General features: G+C 42.3%; 1 protein-coding gene across 3 annotated transcripts in view; it reads right to left on the bottom strand.

Moving 5' to 3' along the window:
• Nucleotides 1–10,544: 10,544 nt before the first annotated feature.
• The window catches only part of Ap1ar (adaptor related protein complex 1 associated regulatory protein), a 29,516-nt gene continuing 25,777 nt past the window's right edge, over nt 10,545–14,283 (bottom strand). For all 3 annotated transcript variants that reach the window (XM_040751806.1, XM_040751807.1, XM_040751808.1), the window contains one exon: nt 10,545–12,307. In XM_040751806.1, the coding sequence (XP_040607740.1) occupies nt 12,045–12,307 (263 nt within the window). In that variant the 3' untranslated portion in view covers nt 10,545–12,044. The remainder of the gene's footprint in view (nt 12,308–14,283) is intronic.

Below are 14,283 nucleotides of genomic sequence, written 5' to 3'. Positions count from 1 at the left end.
CATGGACCATTCCTGGGTCAAGGAAGAAATAAAAAAAAGAAATTAAAGACTTCCTAGAATTCAATGAGAATTAAGACACAACATACCCAAACCTATGGGGCACTTTGAAAGCAGTGCTACAAGGGAAGTGCATAGCACTTAAATGCCCACTTTAAGAAACTGGAGAATAGTTACACTAGAGAATTAACAGCACAGCTGAAAACTCTAGAACACAAAGAAGCAAACTCACCCAGGAGGAGTAGACGCCAGAAAATAATTAAACTGAGGGCTGAAATCAATAAAGTAGAAACTAGGAAAACAATACAAAGAATCAGTGCAACAAAGAGTTGGTTCTTTGAGAAGATAGACAAACCTTTGTCCAAATTTACCAAACAGCAGAGTGTGAACATGCAAATTAACAAAATCAGAAATGAAAAGGGGGACATTACAATGGACACTGAAGAAATTCAGAGAATCATCAGGTCATACTTTGAAAACCTGTACTCAATAAAATTTGAAAATTTAAAGAAATGGACAATTTTCTGAATAGCTATTACTTGTCAAAATTAAATCAAGAAAAGATAAGAAATTTAAATAGACCTATAACCCCTATGGAAATAGAAGGAGTCATCAAAATCTCCCAACCAAAAAAAGTCCAGGTCCAGATAGCCTCAGTGCAGAATTCTACCAGAAATTCAAAGAACAGCTTATACCAATTCTTCTCAAAGTATTCCATGCAATACAAGCAGAATGGTCTTTGCCAAACTCTTTCTATGAGGCTTCAGTAACCTTGATACCCAAGCCACACAAAGACACAACTAAGAAAGAGAACTTCAGACCAATATCCTTCATGAACATTGGTGCAAAATACTCAATAAAATACTGGCAAATTGAATCCAAGAACACATCAAAACAATCATTCACCACGACCAAGTAGGTTTCATCCCAGGGATGCAGAGATGGTTCAACATATAAAAATCCATCAATGTAATCCACCATATACACAAGCTGAGAAACAAAAATCACATGATCATCTCACTAGATGCAGAAAAAGCCTTTGACAAAATCTAACACTCCTTCATGATAAAGTCTTGGAGAGATCCGGGAAAACAGGAACATACATAAACATACTAAAAGCCATATACAGCAAACCAACAGCCAACATCAAACTAAATAGACAGAAACTCAAGGCGATTCCACTAAAATCAGGAACAAGACAAGGCTATCCACTCTCTCCATACCTTTTCAATATTGCACTTGAAGTTCTAGCTAGAGCAATAAGACAACAAAAGGGGATCAAGGGGATACAAACTGGAAAGGAAGAGGTCCAACTTTCACTATTTGCAGATGATAGTTTACATAAGTGACACAAAAAACTACCAGGGAACTCTTATACCTGATAATTACTTTTCCTTCTTAAGCCACTACATATTGTGATTCTGGGCCATTTTCCCGGGAATCTGGGTATGGACTGAAAAACCGGCCCTTGTATCTGATATTCTTTGAATCACATCAGCTCTCACCTCCATAGAAGTAAAAGGGGATAAGAGATAGTTTATTCTTGAGTCAAACTTGAGTAGCCATATTCCAGGATTGCCCAAAAGATGTTTCATAAATGTGGTTAGATGCTTTTTTTATTAATTAAAGAATGAATACATTGGTGGGGCTAGTAGAGGGGGGGTATAGTCTTATCTTCTAGATTGGTAAAACTATTCTGCTAACAGTACATTTCAAAGATTTTGATGGCCCTAAGAATGTTAGGTGGGAGCCGGGGGGTGGTGGCGCATGCCTTTAATCCCTGCACTCGGAGGCAGGGGCAGGCGGATCTCTGTGAGTTCGAGGCCAGGCTGGACTGAAAGCCTCCAAAACAATACAGAGAAACCCTGTCTCGTAAAAACCAAAAAAAAAAAATGTTAGGTGGGATGGAAGGGTGGACAATGGAGGCTTCCCAAGGGACTACAGATAACCTGAGATAGTTTGGCTCTGAGTCTGCAAAATTCTAACTCTTCCCAATCATTAAGTTTTCACTGGCTGTCAGCCTTGTGAAATCCTCAACACTGGGTGGCTGTATTTTCCTAGAGAATTAAGTTAGAAGGAATGCCACTATGTCCAGGTGTCAGGGAAAGGATCTCTTTCAAATAAATTTTAGTTTTAACCAAACACTCAAAACAACAATTTACAAATTTCATCTGTCTTCTAAGAATGTTAAGTATCTTTTTGATGAAACTGTTTCTTTCACAGAATTTCATTTTGCTCTCTACAATCAATACTAATAGATGATACTAAGTAAATGAAGATAGGAATATATTGTATTCAATATAATATCCTATTAGATGTCTGTTAATAAACTATGATTGGGGTAACTGAAAGTAGAATGCAAAGTCTGCTCTCTGCTAAAATGTATTTATACAACTTTAGAAGAAGGGGCACGATTTCAAATGGTACTGTTTTAGAGGTGAATTGTAGACTCTTCAGTGAGACCCTCATGCAATGCTTCACTCCCTCCAGCTGCAATACTTCTCTGACAGAAAAATGTTGCAAATAAGATATCTATGCTGAGCCTCCTTTGTTCTTCACCACACATTCATTTGTCTAACGCACACCATTCCCTCAATCTTGCTGTTCCCTAGGCTCATTGGTCATCTTTTCAAATCATTTGATGCCAGTGACCCTACTCTCAAATTCCGTATCTACATCAGATAGATGCCCTCCTCCCTGGCCCCAAGAAGCTGGACTTCTTTGCCTACACTTCCCAGCTAATAGGACTTAAAATAGCACCCATTTATTGTGATGGTTAATGTCACTTCAACAGGCTCTAGAGTCATCTAGGAGACTCTTCAGGGGATGCCTGGGTGGAATTATCTAGACAGAAGTGGGAAAGTGAGGTGGTCCATTTGGGGGATGGGGACTTGGACTACATAGAAAGGAGAAAGCTAGCTGAGGACCAGAATCATTCTAGCTTCCTGACTGTGGGCACACTGTGTCCATCTGCCTCAAACTTCTGGTGCCGAGATTTCCTTGCTATGGACTGCATACCTGACTGTGCATCAGAACAAAGACTTTTCCCCTAAAATTCCCTTTGCTTGGGTATTCAGTAGCAAAAAGGAGACAATGAATGTATCTACCAGTAATCCTAAAACTTAATAGCATCAGTTTTTTTGAGTGGTACACATACTCTTGTCTACAGCCTTCTCTGCCAGGCTCTCCCACCTCCTCAATTAAGAGCCTGAACAAATGTGTCCTCCGACAAGAAGTCCCCTGAGCTGTGGAAAGATCTCACTATCCCTTGTTACCTTGCCCTATCACTTTGGTCTGCGATTTTTTATTTTTTGGACATGTTAGTGGTGTGTGAATGAGAATGTCCCCCATAGGCTCACATCCTTGAATACGTGGTCCCCAGTTGATGGAACTGTTTGGAAAGGATTGAGAGGTGTTACATTGGAGGATTACATCACTATGGGTGGGGCTTTGAAGTTTGAAAAGGCCATGTCATGTCTCCGCACTCTCTGCCTCATGCGTGTGGACCAGATGTAAGCTCTTGGCCACTGTTTCAGTGCTATGCCTGCCTGCTGCCATGCTTCCTGCCATGATGCACATGGACTCTCTAAGCCTCTGGAACTGGAACACCCTGCTCCCCTAATAAGCTTCATCTTGTTTAACAGTAACAGAAAGTAGGACAGAAGTTGGTACCAGGGAGTGGGGTATTGCTATTGAAAGACCCCTACCCAGGACCCCCTAGGAAAAGAAAAGCAAGGCCAGGCCGTTGCCTAATGAAAGAAACCCAGACCAGGTGTTTCACCCTCAAAACAGGATGCCTGTGATCACTATAGCAGTCATGGGACCCGGATAATAATTGCTGAAGCGTGCTGGGAACTTTCATATGACAATACTAGAAAACCTAGTCCTTGGCAACTACCCTGGCCCCCAATTGTGTCTGATCACTGTAGCAATCATAGGACCCGGATACTAATTGTTGAAGCATGCCGGGGTCTTTCATGTAGGAAACCTAGTCCTTGGCAACTACCCCTGCCCCCCCAGATGATCTCAGCCCATGCTTCAGTAGCCAATGAAATATCTGTTGCTATGCTGATACTTATGTAATCATTAAAACTCCATAAATAGTGTACTCCCTACAAGCCCGGTATGCTCTGCACCCGAGTTGCAGTAGCATCCGCAGGCGCCTGTGTACTCAATAAATCACCTCTTGCATTTGCAGCCAGTGGTCTGGCCCCGGTTCTTGGGCAGACGGTTCGGTTCAGTGCCCGGCGCTTTGATGCCGAGGTTTTTCATTGGAGGTCCCACCGAGATTTCTGCCCCAGAACCACCAGTGCCACCGGGAGGTAAGCTAGCCGGCACCCTGTCTGCTTTGTTCTTTGTTATATGTATGTATGTTGATCTGTCTCCGAGCAGGTTGGCTACGTAGTCATTCAGTAACTAGGGCGGCTTGAGAAGGGGCTGACGAGCCCAGACTTCTCCCCCGCCACCCTGGCAGATGTGCCAGGGATCTGGAAAGCTCAATTGTTTGGAGCTCATGGGCCTGAAAAGGGAAAAACAGGACCACTACTCCTGTTGACTGAGTATTTACTTTCGGTTCTCCGCTGAAAGCGTGCAGCGTGTCTGGTTGTGAGTTGCTTAATTGTGTTATTTGTCTTGTTTGTCTACTTGCCTTTGTATTTTGAGTTTTCTGATTCAAGCATGGGACAAACCATAACCACCCCTTTGAGCCTTACTTTAGATCACTGGAATGAAGTGCAGATTCGTGCCTCTAACCAGTATAAACTGCACATCTGAGTGGCCAACCTTCGATGTGGGCTGGCCACGGGATAGGACTTTTAACCTAGAAATTATCTTACAGGTTTAGGATCGGGTCTTTGACAAGGCACCCCATGGACACCTGGACCAGATAGCATACATTGTTATTTGGGAAAATTTGGCTCCAGACCCCCAACATGGGCAGCCCCGTTTGTGACTCTCCTACCTCCTCCGAAGGCAGAGAGAAAACCGTCGGCTCCTCCCCTCCCCCCTTCTTCACCCTTGGTCCCTGCCCCAGCTCCAGATCATCATCTACTCCTAGATGATGCGGTTCTCATAGAAATCTTACAAGGGGAAAACTACAAGTAACAAGTTTTATAAAGTTAATTTAAATTTGCTAATAAGTTTTCATGTTCAGGATAAATAATTTTTCAACCCTGTTGATAAGGTGACTTTCACATTAAGACAGCTGTTGCATGCCAATTTTTTTTATGTGTGTGTACAATTGGTTGAGTATCTAATATGCCCCAGGTTCAGTAACTAAACACTTCTTTTTATAAGTTGGTCCTGTGGCTGAGGACTTTGGCCAAGCCTAGCTAGTCACTGGCCCATCGTGTCCCTCTGTCTCTGTTCTTGCCCGCCTATACACATGGTGCAGGTCAGGGGTCTTCTCTTGCTGCCCTAAACACATGGCATGCTGGGCAAAAGTCTCCCCGCCATGTGCCATGGTATAGAGCATGCTGCAGCAGGGTCTCCTATCCCTGAGCATGCAGTGAGGCAGCTGCTCTGTTCTCCAACTGCTCCTGCAGCCCTCACAGCTGAGCCTGCTCCGTCCTCACCTGCCTGCCTTTGAGGTGTGCAGGATGTGAGGATGGGGTCTCTCTCTCTTTCTGTCTCTCTGCCCCATGCACATGGCGTGCTGGCAAAGGAGCCATCTGCCAGCTTTTCCCTCCACCAGAGCTCCCTGCTCAAACACACAGGGCTGGAGCAGGTAAGCCATTTGGCCAGATCCGGTCTTTCCACAGAAACTAAATGGCTTTAAAGTTATAACTACAAGAGAAAAAAATGTAAGCTGTTTACTATGATGTTTCATTTCTACAAATGCTAAATTTTAAAAATTAATCTCTCAAAAATTATGTATGCTTGTTTTGTTAAAAAGTTCTATCTGTATTTTCTGTCATAATCTAAGTTTTATTACAAGCATAGAGCTAAAACAAAAGTGGTACAGGTCGCCACCGTTTTACAGTCAGTCACATGCCAAGCTGGCCACATGGCTGGCTGGTAGCCATTTTACTAAAGTTAAAAAAGATACCTGATCCACCATCTTAACTAAAGGTGACCACATAAAAGTTATGAGATACCATCCTATCAACAAGTTTTTATTCAGATTTAAAATGTTAATGCTTTTATACACAGGAATGCTAAGTTTTATAATTTAACAGTTACCCAGATAATAATGGTTTAAAGGCCTAAAATGTATTTTAATTTTCAATATTAAAAAACATTAAAGAATTTCAGAACAGTTTTTAAAATGTTTTCAATTTATAAGGTTATAAGATATTTATACTGTTAAAATGTTTAAAGCTAGACCTAACAATATATAGTTATAGTTTTATAAAGGTTAATAAAGTTTATACTTTTAACAGTTAAGCTTAAGGCAGACAAACCTCTAATACTTCAGAGACCTGAAGAACATCGCATTTAAAATGTTAATTTAAAAGTTTATAATATCAGACAGACTGCCAGATCCTAACAGTGACCCAAAGTCTCCAAAGAAGATTACAAGGCACCCTGGTCCCTACACCTGGATTGTGTTAACTCTAACCAGTGAGCAAGATGCCCAAAGGTGACACCTGCTGCTGCTAGGACCTGGCCCAGAATGTGGACAAAGCTGCTGGACACTGGAAAATTGATTGCACCCCTTTTGCCGAGACAAAACAAGGTCAGTCTTTTCCATGTCCCTCTTCCACAGAGAGAAAGAAAACTCACCTTACAGGCCTGGTGAAGATTGATGCTGTTCCTGATACTTGTGCCTCCAGTGCTAATAGAGGAGACTTGGGTATGGCTGTATATGGACTGGTACCTGGCACTTTTTAATAGATTCGAAGACTGTATAAAATTTATCCTTCTCGGATCTCTAAAAGTATTAATTGTTGTCAGCTTGGCATTAGGCAGTCAAATCCACAAGACTATAGTCAGGTTGATAACTCGTTTTATTTATGTAAAAATCAAGCCTTAATATGTCTCAATAAGGATCAAAGGATGTAAATACTTGTTCAGTCATAAGCTCAAGGTTTTCAAGTTTATTTTGGTTGTCATCTAAGTATAAACATAAAGGGCTTTTCATCATGCCATAGATACCTCTGTCCAATTCATACTTGGCTCCCTGGACAGAAGACAAATATACACTACTAGTCCAAATCTGTAGTTTCTGCTAGGACAAAATACAGACACCCAGATATCTGCTTTTTCTACAATGTAGATTTTAGTACCAATTGATAATGCTACTGTACCTATAACCTTTATGTCCTTTTATATAACAAAATTTATATAGGCTTCAGAGGATCAAAAGTCACACAGCTTGGATCCACTTCTCACAGGTCAAAGAGGACTCCAGATAAGTACAGCCAGTTATCCCACCTGTCTGTTCCTGAGAATGAGATTTTCTCTCCTGGTCATGGGATTCCTGACCTTCCTGATCACTAATACTATGGGTCTAAGGAGTTCCAATTAAATACATAAGTTTTAACTTCTGTTCGCAGTTTTAAACATGTCTTAAACAGGTTTCCACTTCTGGCAAACACATCTGAACATCAGTTGCTGACCACAGCCTGCTCCTAAAGACTGCGAGCCCTAGACTTGCTGTGGATGTGAACCAGTTCAGCTGATGTGGACACCCCCTGTCTCTTCAACACAGTCTGCCAATCAGCTGCTCCTGGATAGATACCCCATTGCCTAAATTCCCTTTTTGCTTTTGACTTGCATTTCAGCCTTCTTGGGTCCCCTAACTTCGTCCCAAAGTCAGCAAGAAGTAGCATGGAAAGGAATACATCGCCCTCTTTCCCCTGGTTGAGATGCAAAGTCAAAAGAAAAAAAAATTCCCTTACATAGGGAACAGTATAATAAGAGGGGGAGACATATGTGCCACTCTCAAAGAGGAATGTTGTTTTTATGCAGACAAGACTGGGGTAGTAACCAAAACTCTGGATAAACTCAAGGAGAGGCTCACTGTTCGTCAGAAAAAAATTTAAATCCCAACAATACTGGTATGAGGGTTGGTTTAACAAATCCCCTGGTTCGCTACACTAGTCTCTACTCTTATGGGCCTCCTAACCTTTGGGCCCTACATTCACAAACAATAATTCAAGCCTTAGTCCTAACTCAACAATACCATGCCCTCAAACAGATGGAACCATAAGTAAACCTTAAGTAGAGAGGGCTGGACAATAGGTAAAAGATTCTACCTATGCACAAGAACAAGGGGGGAATGAAAGACCCCTACCCAGGACCCCCTAGGAAAAGAAAAGCAAGGCCAGGCCGTTGCCTAATGAAAGAAACCCAGACCAGGTGTTTCACCCTCAAAACAGGATGCCTGTGATCACTATAGCAGTCATGGGACCCGGATAATAATTGCTGAAGCGTGCTGGGAACTTTCATATGACAATACTAGAAAACCTAGTCCTTGGCAACTACCCTGGCCCCCAATTGTGTCTGATCACTGTAGCAATCATAGGACCCGGATACTAATTGTTGAAGCATGCCGGGGTCTTTCATGTAGGAAACCTAGTCCTTGGCAACTACCCCTGCCCCCCCAGATGATCTCAGCCCATGCTTCAGTAGCCAATGAAATATCTGTTGCTATGCTGATACTTATGTAATCATTAAAACTCCATAAATAGTGTACTCCCTACAAGCCCGGTATGCTCTGCACCCGAGTTGCAGTAGCATCCGCAGGCGCCTGTGTACTCAATAAATCACCTCTTGCATTTGCAGCCAGTGGTCTGGCCCCGGTTCTTGGGCAGACGGTTCGGTTCAGTGCCCGGCGCTTTGATGCCGAGGTTTTTCACTATGACAAGGCTGACCATGGTGCTTTTCGGAGGAACATGGAGGAAGGACTTTGGATTAGGAAAGTGGTTGAATATTGTGAGGCCATCCTAGCAGGAACATAAAGACAGAGAGTAGTACTGAGAGCAATGTGGACAATGGAGGTCCCAGTTCAAGAGATTTCAGAGGGGGGCAATATTAGCAACTGGGTTCGAGGCAATTCTTGTAATGTTTTGGCAAGGAATGTGACTGCTTTTTGCCCTTGTCCTAAGACTCTGCCTGAAGCAAGTTCTGGACTGACTTTGTTGGCCAGTCTAATATCGACTGTTGGGGGGCTCTTAGTGATCACCTTACACAGGTCTACAGTGAAAAGGATAAGAGCAGGACAAAAGGACATACAAAGCATACATTTTGAGGAGAAAAAGGGCACCAGGAAGTTTAATGCTGAAACCACATCTTGTGATGAGAGAGTGGAGAAGTTTTACAAAAAAGACCTGGTATTAAACAGAGCAATAGGAGTGGTATCCTCCAGGCAAGGCCCCACCCAGCTATGCTTCCAACTTACAGAAAGGAAATGCCTAACGAATCTTCCAAAACAAAGAAAAGCTTATTCAGCAAAGAAAAGCATGAATAAACCATAGCTTATTCAAATGTAATTCAAGGAGGGGGCAGGTTCTATCCCTAGGCGGCAGCCAAACTTAGCATCATTGCTCATGAAGTTCTAGTGTTACAGTCATAAAAAACGGGATATGGAATCTCCAGTTAGGGAAAGCCTGAGGCCAGGTGTGGCAGGGGAGTCCCTACATGGAGAGACCATTGAGTGAGGATGTGAAGATGAAGTCTAAACTGTATTGGAGACCCATCAACGGTGTTGATGTCAGAGCCCTGGGATGTCGGCCAAGGAGAGCTGCACAAAGGGAGTGGAACCAGCCACAGAGAGTGTGCAGCAGCCAACAGAGCTGGAAGGATGGACCCATGTCAGTCTGCTAGCACTGGACACAGAGCAACAGGAGTTGGGAGTTTGTTCTACTTAGTTTCTGTCTTGCTTTGGTCCAGTATTTACTTAGCCACCGCCCCTCCCTTCTGGAATAGTAATGTAAACTCTGTGTCGTTGCATATTATAAGCATGTCTTACAAAGGGTTTCCATCTTACAAGAGACTACCTAGAGCCTTGGATGAGACTTTGGATTTTGAAACTATGCTGAAGTTGTGAAAGACTATGGGGACTTCTGAAGCTGGACTAAATGCAGTTTACATTATGGTATGGTCATGGACCTATGGGGGCCAGGAAGTAGAATTTGGTGGTTTGAATGAGAATGGCTCCCAAAGGCTCATATCTTTGAATGCTTTTTGCACAGCTGGTGTCACTGAGGTTTCAGATGCCCACGCCATTTCTTAGTTAGTTCTGTCTGCCTTGTGCTTGTTGAGTTAGATGTAAGTTCTCCGCTCCTGCTCCATGCCTCTGCCTGCTGCCACGTTCCCTGCCACGCTGCTCTATTCCTCTGAAACCATAAGCTTTCAATAGACCCTTGGTCACGGTGTTTTGTTTTGACAGGAGGAAAGTCATAAAGACAATGTTCATCAACGTCTCTTATAGAACAGTGAGAGAGCAGGGACTCTGAGCCAATTCATCAATGTCTGCCAAACAAATGTCATTCTTAGCATTTTATAAACATTCTTTTTATCTTCATATCTGATTTGAGAAGATAATTATGTGCCAAGAATCACACTACCTGGACTGTTATGAAACAATACCGGCGATACGCAAATATTGTTAAATGTAAAAATGTTTATTCACAATCCTTGAGAAGTTACCATTCCTTCAGAAAATTCTTTATGAACAAAAAGCCAAAAAATTACAACAGTAGCTTATTGCCAAACCAAAAATATACATCTGATGTAATATAAATCTTAAAAAGCATTAACACAGGCAATGTGAATATAGAATACTTTTAAATTATTCCTATGACACAATTACAATTTAAATTTTAAGACAAATAAATTATAGCATAACCTAATGTGGATTTACATATCAAAGTATATTTATTTCTATGAGGTTAAAAAATGACAAAATTACAGATGTCATTGTATAGCAGTTCAGATATCGAAAGGGTCACATAATTTTTCATGTACAGCAAGAACTTTACTATCTCTACCTGGACCTTCCTGTACTGTTCAGAGCATGCACCATCACTGCTGAAGAGAACAAAACAGCAAGGGAGACAGAATACAGTGTGCTTGCCAAAGTGACACTCAGTCCTCAGCCAAAGCAAGGATTGCAGTTAGGGTGCATTTCCCAGCCCTGGTCTCTTTATACGGACTCACAGACACAGGTTGTCAATACACCGACACGTTAGCTCCATCCCACAAAACACCTTGCACTACAAGGCAAAGTAAAGGGCAATACAATCAATGGGACCTTTCCTATCAGAAAGGATTTGATTTTCTTTGAAATACCCGTATTTTAATGTTTTCTTAAATCATTCACAGGATATGTTCCGTGTAAAATCTTTGAAAGATCATTCACTGGAAATATAGAATTTAAAAAATGAAAGTAAAAACCTAAGATCTCAATTGAAAGCCAATACGGTAGCATATAGAAGTAAAAATCTTAAATTTATATTGTTAAGTGTTATTTTTTAATTATTACCAACTCAAAGTGTACAAACTCTGGGAGTTTCTTTAATCCTATCATCTTTTATTCAGATTGAATGAACATTCAATTAACATATGTGTATGTAATAGGTATGGAAAGAAACCCATACATCAGCATGCTTTGGGGGTCACCTCCAATTAGCCACTGACTACTAGACAACCAAATTAAAGGAAGTCCTCAAAGTAAACGATGCTGGAAAAGGGACCAGCCTTCAAAATGAATCAAACCATCCCACCTCATGCTGCCTTTACATCTTCTGAGAATTAACAACAACAAAAAAATACTTTGAGATTTTCATTTCTATAGTAAAATAGGCTTAGTAAAGCAGTCGAAGTAAAAACAAATATGATTTAAGATGCAGGACTTGACCAGGGAGAACAAGAAAGTCATGAGTGTTTGATATGTCAGATCACCGAGTCAGTCGGGGCACACAGAAGGCAGATGTTGAGACTATACTTGACCGAAGCATCCAGCTGCCTCTCCATTCCTGCTCCTTCTAGGAAGACAGCATGAGCCATGTGGTTCCTGTGCTGCCTCACAAAAAGGCTCAGCACCCATCTGTACATTCTGGTTGACTTTTAACGTTTGGTAAGTAAGGTCACACAATTTCATCCTATCGGATCTGTTGATCCATATCAGACAGCTTGGTGGCAGAATCTGACAGTTCTAATACAGGATTCACAAACCCAGAGTACTCAGAATTGCCATTATCGTCCATCTCGGCACTAACGAAGTCATTCTCCCACTCCAGCCCATTGGAATCATCAGAGGTGGATGTGGGGTTGCTACCCTTCTTGCTGCTGTACTTCAGTGCTGCCCGAAGGATGTCTTCTTCTGTCTTTGAGCGCTCTCTCATGGGTAGCATTCTATTCATTCCTAGCATTTGAAGAGCATTGAAAGAAATCTCAGTAAGAAGAACAAGCTGTATTAAAAGACTTGCCAGCTAACCCAGGTGTACTGGCCTACACCTTTAATCCTAGTACTCAGGAGACAGAGGAAGAGAGGCAGCCTGGTCTACAAAGTGAGTTTCAGAATAGCCAGGCTACAAAGAAACTCTGTCTCAAAAAACCAACCAACCAACCAACCAACCAACCAGCCAGCCAGCCAGCCAGCCAGCCCACCAACCAACCAGTCTACCAGCCAACCAACCAACCAACCCACCCACCCACCAACCAACCAGCCAACCAGCCAACCAAGACTTGTCAGCTTAACAATAGGATTGGTCTTGTTTGACTCTAGTTGTGAATGAATCTATGGAGCCGAGATGGACGATAATGGCAATTCTGAGTACTCTGGGTTTGTGAATCCTGTATTAAAACTGTCAGTTATAATACAGGATTTCAACAGTGCCTGCTCCCACCCCTCACCCCCCCCCCAAAAAAATCTGTTCACTACTTGTGTGGCCTTGTGAACATGTACTTCTGCTGCAGCTTCTTTCACTTAAATGGAGTGGGTTCCAATGCTCTCCTTAACTGCACAGGGCTGGCTAATGTACTGGAAGTGCATGCAGTGTTAGCAGGGACCTGCAGGTACAGGAAAAGCTCTGTCATCACTGCAATGCAGTCTTCGCCTTTCTCCAGGAAATGCAGCAGTCATTGGGTGGGGAAAGACGGTGACATAGCTACCGAGTGACCTTATGAGACTCACGGCAATGGACTCTCAGTCTCTGTTGTGTTGGATTTGTGGCCCTTCAGAAATTTTATCACATGATTAGTGTTGTATTTTTATCAAAGGTATGTGGTGTGTGGAGGTCACCCCATTTTTCTCTTAGGCAAGTTATACTAGATGAGGACATTGTAAAAATGTGAGCCAGGGTTGGGGAGATTGCTCGGCTGGTAAACTGCTTGTCACACAAATAAGAGACCCTCGGTACCCATACAGAAGATCAGGCATAGTGACACTTGCAATCTGAGAGCTGGAGAGCCAGAGACAGGATTCCTGGGGCTCTAATGACCAGTTAGCCTAGCATAATCAGTGAGCCTAGGTCTTAGAGACCACCTCAAGAAACAAGAGATGGCTCTAGAGGACTGACACCTGAGGTAGACCCCCCACCTCCACATGCGCGTGCAAATACACACACACACACACGTGCATACACACATATACACATATTTACAACCATGAAAAAGTTATGTGGATTAAGAACTCCTATGACTACAGATTTGTACCTTGTACTGAAATTGTGTATTGACCAAGAAAAGGTTTTCAGTGGATTCTTTCCTCTGCCTATGCCAGTTGAAGAATTTTGCTAGTAAGTGAGTGAGTAATGACCAGGACAATCTTATCTGTAGATGACAGAGTAAGGTGACTGGGATCCAAACCTACACTGAGGTTAGTACAGACGGGGGAAGGGGCACCACTGGGAAGATACACAAACTAGGTAAGTCTGTCATCAAGGTACACAAGCCTGCCTTCCAGTCTGACAGACTGGTTAGCACCATTAAAGGACATCTAAAAATCTACTCCATTGCAACGGTCTATGAACTGCTTAAAGCTGACTGTTTTTCTTGAGTGCTATATTCTGTAATTCTTTCTTTCTTTCTTTCTTTTTTCTTTTTTGCTTTTTCAGGGTTTCTCTGCAGCTTTGGAGGCTGTCCTGGAACTTGCTCTTGTAGACTAGACTGGCCTCGAACTAACAGAGATCCGCTTGCCTCTGCCTCCTGAGTGCTGGGATTAAAGCCGTTAGCCACCAATGCCTAGCTCTGTAATTCTTTCATACACTGCCTACTTTTTAATATGAAGATGAAAAATTGGATCTTAATGAAGTTGTGTTGAAAACAAGTAAATAATTTAACTACAATTCTGAGCACTTGTATGCGCCACTTCCTATATTGTTTTATGTCTACCGTATT

Source organism: Mesocricetus auratus, unplaced genomic scaffold (assembly GCF_017639785.1).
Source record: "Mesocricetus auratus isolate SY011 unplaced genomic scaffold, BCM_Maur_2.0 Super-Scaffold_100009, whole genome shotgun sequence".
Taxonomy (NCBI): domain Eukaryota; kingdom Metazoa; phylum Chordata; class Mammalia; order Rodentia; family Cricetidae; genus Mesocricetus; species Mesocricetus auratus.
Note: the sequence above shows the minus strand (reverse complement) of the source record. Positions and strands in the feature narration are given on the sequence as shown.